Source organism: Leptodactylus fuscus, chromosome 1 (assembly GCF_031893055.1).
Source record: "Leptodactylus fuscus isolate aLepFus1 chromosome 1, aLepFus1.hap2, whole genome shotgun sequence".
In the NCBI taxonomy this organism is placed as follows: domain Eukaryota; kingdom Metazoa; phylum Chordata; class Amphibia; order Anura; family Leptodactylidae; genus Leptodactylus; species Leptodactylus fuscus.
The window spans coordinates 82,500,415-82,510,323 of NC_134265.1; the positions used below are offsets into that span (position 1 = coordinate 82,500,415).

A 9,909-nucleotide genomic window follows, 5' to 3' on the forward strand; every position below is an offset into this window, starting at 1 on the left:
AAAAAAATTTAAAAAAATGGCTGTAGACGGAAGGGGTTACAAGATACAAAAAACTGTGTAACATCACACCTTGATTTAAAAATATAAGTCATTTTCTATTAACAAACTCCCTTTAAATATTTCCACTATATGACGTACACACTAAAACATGGAGATGCTTAAGTAGATGGTTCTTTTTTGTGTTTTTATTAACAATGACAGTAAATGTCATGACATGGACACACAATGAAACATGCTGATTGTTACAGAGCGTGAAACAAAAGGATTGCAAAGGTTTCAGTGTGGACCAGTGGTTGGGGCCTCTGAACCATTCAATAGAAGTAGATAATAATGTCTCTATTCGTATGATCCCAGCATTCTAGTTTTCTGGTTAATCATGTAACTCTGGTATCTTGACAAAGGAGAGTGTAATGGGAAGTCTGTCATCCGATGCTGTGATGGGATTCTCATCTTCTCCATGATGATGTGATGATCCTCTCCATGACATTGCCTTTCTTTGTTCTGCAAGAACAGGCTCTCCTCCTGAGGGCCTCTGTACAGCCCTGCTAGATCTGCGTGCTAGAGGAAATCACGTATTCATTCTCAGAGAAATAATGCCGTGTAACACCTCTTATAATTTACTGGTTGGCATGACAACATTAACATATGATTATGGTCATTGTGTTGGGAATCCCCCGCATGAGATAATAATGAAATTTTAATGAGTCGATTTTGGAAGAGTGAAATTGTGAAAAGTAATTACCCAGCCTGGAAGATTAATAGCAGCGCTGCACAGGGCTCGCTCAATAAATAACCAAAGCATATTATACAGGGACCCATTCAATGTCAACCACATTCATTGTCTCCTCAATACATCAGAAATTGTATGTTTATCACAGTGTGAACTGTTTCTTTTATTACTATTTAGACATCTGTAATCAGCTGATCTAAAAAATGATGTATGCAAATTGTATTTATCTATATGATATACATGTAGAGAATTTTTAGATACTTATATTTAGTAGGATTTGGTATGTGGCTACATAATGCTATGGTTACACTATGACTTTGGACAGTTAGTCGCATATAAAAAATGTGACATATTCATCTGTGATCTGTTGCAATGTGACAATTTTATGGTTCTATTTTGGCTGCGATTAAGGTTTTGCAATAGCCTTTAGATAGTTAAAAAAAAAAAAAGAAAAAAAAAAGAAAAAAAAAAAGAAGTGTGTCAGTCACACATGACCTTACATATAATCTATGCTAGCAATGTTCTAAACTGGATTTGGGGATGGCTTCCTATTCCCAGTCCAGCCTGTCCAACTTTGTGTCCGGCCAAAGAAAAACGGTTTCCCCGCAGAGAGGCTGGATACGGAAACTGGCGGTTTACTTTTAAAACCCATTCAAATGAATGGGTTTTAAAACTGAGGACATAAACCCGGTGGAATGACACAGAGCGCACAGGGGTGCAAGTGTGAACGCCCCCTTAGAATGCTTTCAAAGTAGAAGAGTTAATAGTTTATTCTTGTCAATTAACAAAATGAAGCAAATGAACTAAAGAGAAATCTAAATCACATCAATATCTGGTATGACCGACCCTTGGAGGTGGAATCTTGGAAGTGATGATATGGCCCCAACAGAACCCTGATCTTAGCATCATCAAGTCAGTCTGGGTTTAAATGAAGAGACAGAAGGATTTGAGCAACCCTACGTCTACAGAAGAATTGATGCTGCTTTAAGGGCGGTCATACCAAATATTGATGTGATTTAGATTAATCTTTTTTTCCTTCACTTCATTTTTGTTTTGAAGCATTTTTTAGAGATCCACTTAAAACATTTGCACCGTGAAGTATACATATATATGTAATATATACATATTATATTAAATATATATTATATCTATATACATCATTGCGTCTATCCATTTATCTCTGCTTCTTACCTTTGTAATTAGTTTCCTGTTCACCATGTCCTGTTTCCAGGGCATGACATAACGTTTGGGGATAAGTGGATGTCTCCTGGAGAACTCAGAAACATGTAAGCGAGCAAGTCTGTAAAAAAATGCAAAATAATAATGCAACACTTAGATATATTGGTGTACTTGTATGATTACAGGACATATAAAATCAGCATTGGTCAAATTTTCCTCGCCTGGCTGTACATAGGGTTTGTACCCCATCCTGATATTTCTCGCTGTGATAATGCATTAGAGTATGTTACAGCTATGTGGATGATCTTTCCAATTCATCATTGCTGTACATGTACTTACAAGCCAATTCATTGTTATGATTGTAATGGAAAAGCGATTACTTGCAAATAATTCTCCAAATTTTCACATTTTCATCATTGCATTTAAAGCCTGCTTAACATGGCTTAAACTGTCCACATCATGATCAGTCATCACACTTATTTTATTGTCACATAATATCCAGCCCATTATAGGTATCCGCAGAAATAATGCAGCATATCTAGCAATATAAGGCTTTGGTCACACCTGCGATGGGTGACTGGTCGGGGACTCCGCCCTGATTCTGCTTAGAATATGAAGAGAGAAAAGTCCTGCTAGGAAGCAGGACTTTTCTCTCCACTAATTTCGGGTGGAATTCTGGCAGACCCCATAACTATAAAGTCTATGGGGTCCGCGGGTAACAGCTTTTTAAGCGGATTGGATTTCTGTGTTTCGGGTCCCCAAACACACCCAAAGAACAGAAACCTCAGAACCTAGTGTAAGACAATTTTCAGCACAGTACACTTTCCACTTATTTGTCATCATGAATGGCTTTAGGGCTTATTCAGAATTAACCCTTTATTGGCCAACATAAATTGATTTTATTGTGGCTTTCAGCAGACTTATAGTAGTAGACTTCTTCTGATGTGCTGCCTTTTTATGGTGGAACTTCAAAAGAAAGAAGAAGATTGCAGCAGTCCTCAACATGACTTTGGGAAATCTATGCCTTAGGGCCCCTTCACACAGCGTAAGCGCTCGGCTCATTCCGAGCCGTACACACGAGTGCTTCTAAACACTTCCCATTCACTTCAATAGGAGCGATCGTAAAGCCGGCTTTACGCGCACTCCCATTGAAGTGAATGGGAAGGCTTTACGTGCGCTCCCATTGAAGTGAATGGGAAGTGTTTAGAAGCGCTTGCGTGTACGGCTCAGAATGAGCCGAGCACTTACGCCGTGTGAAGGGGCCCTTACAGTGGCGTAACTACCACGGAGGCAGCAGAGGCAGCTGCCACAGGGCCCGGGACATTAGGGGCCCAGTGACAGCCGCTACCACTGCTATCATTATTCTCGGGGGTCTTTTCAGACCCCCGAGTATAATGATCGGGGCCCCGTGTTGGTGGTATACTTTCCCTATTAATATAGGGAAAGTATATGTACGATGCTGCAGCTACGGCTGATACACAGGAGCTGCAGGTCTGGCTCCTCTCAGCGCTTCAGGACGCTTTCTCTCTCCCCTCCCTTTCTCTGGCTGTCCTCTGCCCACCAATGAGAGGGCTGAGGAGAGCCCAGGAGGCGGGGCTTATCCCTATACAGGAAATGGACCCTGCCGAGCTCCTGCATGCAAGAGAAGAAGCTCCAGGAAAGTGAAACTTAAAGAAGAAACCACAGGTACACAGGAAATACTGGGGTTACTATACTTATTAATATCAGGCATTTGGGGTCATTAATTTTGTTTTAGTAACTCCATGTGCCGCACATTAATAGCAGTTAACCCCATCATGTCCCTCACATTAACCCCTGTGTGCCTCACATAAGAGTTACTAATATGTGAGACATATGGGGGTAATAATAATAAAGATACTTTATTATTACCTCCATGTCTCTCACATATCAGTAACTCTTATGTGAGGTACACAAGGGTTAATGTGAGGGACATGATGGGGTTAACTGCTATTAATATGAGGCACATGGAGTTACTAAATTGTAATGCACATGACCAGACTTTTTATCCACAATTGTCCTGGTATAGCGTATGGGCATAATACTGTGTGCAGGGTCCACTATGGGGCATAATAGAGCGCAGGAATGCGTAGGCGGGACTCAGTTGAGATCGTCGGTGTTGGGGGGGGGCCCATGTCAAAAGTTCGCCACGAGGCCCCACCATTCCTAGTTACGCCACTGGGCCCGTACTATAGCAAGTGAGAGCCTACCAAGGTTCCCCACGTATGACTGCTTATTAGGCAATACCCAAAGCATGGCCTATTAGTCTAAAATGATAATACAGTACTTTAAAAAAAAACATAGGTGGCCCTCATTCTTTAACAACCCCTAAAATAAAATTAATTTGATATTTTTAATGCAAGGTAAATAAAAAAAACAAGCAATGGAAACACAGACGTGCCTTTGAATTTTACACCCAAATCAATAAACTATATGTAACCTAAAATAATGCCAGAAAAATTGCAATCTGTCCCATACTATATATACAAGCTATGTTGAAGGAAAAATGTATATTGCTCTAGAATGTGTCAACATAAAAATGACTTACATAGTAGCCATCACAAATAAATAAATAAATAAATAAATACAGATAATCAATAAATTATATGTACCCCAAAGAGGTGCCATTGAAAAATGTATGGTGTTACACACAAAAATAGTCCCTGATATAGCTACGTCAGTAGAAAATTTCCAAAAGTTATGGATATTGAAATCTGAGAATGAAAGAAACAAAAAAATGTGTTAAACTATTTCATTAGGAAAGACAATAAAAACATACAAATACAGAATTGAATGCCATTACCCTTTAATGTCCGTGATAGTCGCTACAGAGACCATGTTTCCAGGATTCTTCATGCGATCGCTTGGTCCCTTTAAGTAATTCCGGTCTTCTTGTTTTGGTCGCTGCTGACTGTTGATCATGATGTTTTCATTTCGATTTGTATATTCTTGTCTGTCTACACTACCACATCGGTTGCAATACTGTGACATTGCCTGTATAGTATTCTGCGTGATGGCGGCCTCGCTACCTTTTCTCTAGTTAGAGTAGGATACTTTACTGCCCAATCTAATGATTCACTATACAGATAACCTGTTATAATTCTCTGACCTTTGCTCTGAAAGATGGTAATTTCTACATAACCCCCTTGTGTAGTAATATAAACCTTTGTCTGTTTTATCTACCTGCTTATTCCTTTGGTCTCTCTCCTTGTCTTCTCTGATCCTGCCTCTACTTAGTTACTGTTGCTGTGTTCAACAAGATTGTTTTCCGTGTACATGTATTCACCTGCATGGGGAGGCCGGCCTGCTTCACAGGTATACTATTTCCATTCCTTCACATGCTCTTTGTAACTTTTATATTGGGGATAGAGATGTCACACACAGGGAGTGCAGAATGCAAAATGTAACATTCTGGAGAAGCAAGAAAATACCAAATCACATTGTTTCTGGCTGTCCCGGCTTTCATATACTTCTACAATCTATTCCAGCAGCTAGGTTTGTATTATGCTAGTAATCTAGTAAAATATTCATCCAGCAGTTACTTAAAGGGGTATCACAGTTACAGCTAACCATACTTTCGGTATACTTTCTGTATCAGTTCTTTATGATTTTCAAGATCTCTGTATCAGTGGTTCAATAGGAAACTGTGAACCATATTCAGACACGGCAGATTTGTTGTCTTTATTTCTGATTTGTGAAATAAATATTTATTTGCAATTTATTTCCCATTTTTATATGGCACCAATATGTTGCACAGCACTGTACGGAGACATCTGCCTCTGTCACTAACAGGACTTTTCCTAAATTCACATGTCAGTGAGTATCATCATGTGATGTCTGTTTTCTAACGGCCATCATGTGCCCACATTAATTTCACTGTCTTTGAATGGAGGCTATTCACATGACTGATATTTTGATGGTCCGTTGTAACGTCCTATCACAGGCCTCAGCTCATTCATAACGTCTCTGTGATCAGTAGAGGCCAAAAGAATGTTACCAGGGTCCAGGAGAGCTGAGTAAGGGTGGGGACAAAATACAGAAAATACTGTGTATTACAGTACCTGCAAAGTGGTAATCCCTTCCACACAATGCAAAAAATATGCAGCGGAAATGCTGTGATTATAAAAAATGTATGTCAATTATATCTACAGAAACGCCTGCCATTTTCTGTATACTTATAAGGTTTGATTCACATCTGTGTTTGGGTTTCCTTTCACCCCCCGAATGGAAACCTAATCCTAATCTGCATAAAAAAACAGAATCATGTGGACTCCATAGACTATAATGGGGTCCGTGTGGTTTCTGCATGAAAAATGAGAGAGCGCTTTGGGAATGGAATCCCCGAACGTAGATGTGAACCGTGCACTATAGGGACAGAAAGTCCACAGAGGAAAACGTTTTTTGGCTACAGCTCGCTACGTGGGGCCTTAGCATAACACTGCCTAAGGTAAAGTGTCTTGAAAAGCCAGTTTTTAAAAAATGATTTTTTAAAAGGCCTCAAACTGTTGGGGGGCATTCACACTATTGTTGGATGTCTGCTATGATAGGGTCAGTTAAAAAAAAAAAAAAATTTAAATGGATCAGTTAAAAAACCAGAGTGTCCGTTTTTATTCTGTTCGGTTTTTTGCTTATTTGGTTGTACTGCTGTCTGAGCATGCGTAGAAAAAACCCCGACAATAATAACAGTATACTGGATGACCATCCGTTACCATAGACGTTAATGTTAAAAAGTAATGGACGCTTAACATCTGTCATAAGCCTCTTATTTTGAACAGACACAAAAGTCCTGCACGTTGCGTTATGTCATCTAAAACAAAGAACATGTGACGGATTTGGTGAAAAGGGATACTAACAAACAACATATATTTTAACAGATTTATGACGGATCTATTAGTGTCTGTAGTTAACATTTTGTAACAGATGCTAGCAATGGACACTACTGATAGTAGTATACCCTGGAGCACAAAAATCTGTAATTGCTGTGTACAATGTAAAGAAAACCAGAATGCAATGATTTGTAATCTTATTTATTCACAATAGAACACATATCAGAAGGTGAAAGTTAGATATTTTTCAATTTCATTGTAAAAAATTGACTTATTTAGAAATTGATGGCAGCAAAGTTGAGAGCGGGTTAACAAGAGGCTGAAAAAGTAATTACTTTGTAATCGGTACTGAGGGAAAATAGTTGGTGTCACATGACTGGATAAAAAAAGAGCATGTTATGAGACAGAAACAAAGATGGTCTGTGGTTCACCAATCTGTGAAAAGCTGCATCCATACAATGAGGACCCATTTCAGAAAATGTTTCTCAACATAAAGTTTCAAAGACTTTGAATATCCCATCATCTACAGTATGGCATATAGTATCATCAGAAGATTCGGAGAATAAGGAGAAGTCCATCTGCACAAAGGACAAGGCGACTGTCAATAAAGGATGTTCATGATCTGCAGACCTTCAGGTGGCAGTGCATTAAAAACAAATATGATTGGTAATGCAAATAACTGCATCGGCTCAGGAATCCTTGCAGAAATCCTTGCCTGTGCAATCCACAAATGCAAGTTAAAGCTGTAGCATACAAAGAAGAAACCATATATACGGTACATACAACCCAGAAACACAGAGTTTTCTGTGATGAAGCTCATTATAATGGAAAAGGCAAAATGGAAAAACTGTTCTGTGGTCAGAAGAATTGAAATTCTTTAAGTAAACCATGGATGTCGTGTCCTGTAATATCAAGAGGGGTGGGGCCATCCAGTTTATCAGATAAAAATTATCAATTCAAAAGGTTGGATCACTGTAGTATGGGGTTACATTAGTGTCTTTGGAATGAGCAGCTTACACTTCTTGAAAGACACTATCAATCCAGAGCAGTATCTAGAGGTTTTAGAACAACATATGCTCCCATTCAGACAACATGTCTTTCATGGAAGGCCTTGCATATATTTTACGCAGCACTAAAACACATAGTATGTTCATCACAGCAGCATGGCTTCAGAAAATAAGTATGAGTGCTGAGTTGATCTGCCTGCAGCCCAAATATTTCACCAATGGAAAAATTTGTTGAATTATGAAACAAAAATTCTGGCAAAGATTCAGATCTGTTGAGCAGAATCAAACATCAGACAGGAATGGCACAATATTCACCTCTTAAAATTCCAGCATTTGGTCTCCTCTTTTACCAGATGTTTCCAGGCTGTTGTAAAACAAAGAAGGGATGCTACACAACACTATACTTGTCCTTGTACTCACTTTTGTGACATGTGTTGCTGCCATCAATTTTTAAAGGAGTTCATTTTTTCAAATGAAATGGAGAAATGTCCAACTCCCACTAAAATATATCCTCCTGTGAATAAAATTTGGTTATATGAGATTTCCAAATCATTGCATTTTTGTTTTCTTTACATTATATGCAGCGCCCCCTCTTTTGGCGTCGTAAAAGTATGCAGTATAGGCTAGTGTAATGCTTTGTCCAGCTAAAGATAATCACAGTAATACATACCATATGACTATGTGTATTATGTAACCACTTGCATGTGCACAGAGTTATTCCCAATCCAGAGCAAAGGAAGCAGATGTGAAGTTCATTCGTCCACACAAGCATGATGCGTGCTGCATATCCAGAGTCTTTGAGGATATATTACAGTATTAGCTTTGTTCTCAAATCTAAGTTCAAAATAATTCTACAGTAAAAATCTCAACAGATGAAATCCTGTAAGACAACATGGAATTTTCAAAAGAGTTCAATTCCTTTACACTTCTTCCGCCTTTTCTGATGCGTCCAGTTAGTTTCCACTCTAACACTATATTTGTACATTCTAGCAGACATTTTTCATTCCTATATATTGGATCAATTCTAAATAATATCCATCAGCAAATTATATCAGCTGCAGTATTTCTATATAACCATAGCTTTTTATTGAATTTCAATGCATGAAAGCACATCGCAGAAAGAAAGAATATAACAATAGATAAAATTAGTAAAATTAAGGCTTCGGTCACACTTGCGTTCAGTGACTATTCGGGGATTTCGTACTGCATTCCGGTTGAGAAATGTGGAGCGAAGCAGGACTTTTCTCTCTGTACTTTCTGAGCAGAAACCGGGCGGAGCCCATTATAGTCTATGGCAGGGGTGGGCAATTAATTTTCCCTAGAGGGCCATGTGCGGCGTGGCAAATTTAGCTCCACCCACTTCTCTGTTGACTCCGCCCATTCTCAATCATTTTTCCCTGTGCCCCACCAAGTAAAATCCTCCTACAGTCACCCTAACATTATACACCCCCACATTATAACGTTTTCCTCCAAATGTCCCACAGTATTTAGTCCCTCTCCTGGTGCCCCAGTATAAACCAGCAGAAACAAGGGGGGGGGGGCATTAAACTGGGGGCAACTAGAGGCAGACATGTCCCCCTCCAGCTACCCCCCATGGATTAATATCCTCCTCCAGCTGCCCCAGTATAATGTCACCCTCCATCTGCCCCCTAGTTTAGTAGTAGTACAGTTCCCCCTACATGTACATTCAGTTTAACTGCCCCCCTACATCTGCCCCTAGTTCCCCCCTCTTGCTCACACATGTTGTCTCTTCTCTCTTTATCATCCAGCAGCCTCCATTGCCGGCAGCTTGCAGAAAGCACACAGTCCTGTGTGGCTCCGCCCACTAATGAGTCATAGCCTATCCTGGTGATAGGCTGCGATGACATCATCACAGGTCCTTCAAAAACCTTCCATTAGCTATGCGGACCGGATAGAAGCAGTCAGAGGGCCGGATGTGGCCCACGGGCCGCACATTGCCCAGGTCTGGTCTATGGGGTCTACAGTCATGGCCAAAAGTTTTGAGAATGACACAAATATTATATTTTCACATGATCTGCTGCCCTCTGGTTTTCAAGTGTGTTTGTCAGATGTTTTTATCACATACAGAAATATAATTGCAATCATATTATGAGTAACAAAAGCTTATATTGACAGTTAGAATGAGTTA

General features: G+C 39.5%; 1 protein-coding gene across 1 annotated transcript; it reads right to left on the reverse strand.

Moving 5' to 3' along the window:
• Nucleotides 1–303: 303 nt before the first annotated feature.
• On the reverse strand, nucleotides 304–4,910 carry SPMIP10 (sperm microtubule inner protein 10). The gene is made up of 3 exons (XM_075262447.1): nucleotides 4,731–4,910; nucleotides 1,922–2,030; nucleotides 304–558 (listed from the first exon to the last, which is right to left on the reverse strand). The coding sequence occupies exons 1-3, from the start codon at nucleotides 4,847–4,849 to the stop codon at nucleotides 337–339; spliced, it is 450 nt and encodes a 149-aa protein (XP_075118548.1). The 5' UTR covers nucleotides 4,850–4,910; the 3' UTR covers nucleotides 304–336.
• Nucleotides 4,911–9,909: the final 4,999 nt, after the last annotated feature.

Coding starts and splice junctions, on each gene's coding strand:
- SPMIP10 (XM_075262447.1), bottom strand. CDS start 4,849: ATGATCAACAGTCAGCAGCGACCAAAACAAGAAGACCGGAATTACTTA. Junction 2,031..4,730: donor ACTATCACGGACATTAAAGG/GTAATGGCATTC, acceptor ATTTTTTTACAG/ACTTGCTCGCTTACATGTTT. Junction 559..1,921: donor ACAGGAAACTAATTACAAAG/GTAAGAAGCAGA, acceptor GATTTCCTCTAG/CACGCAGATCTAGCAGGGCT.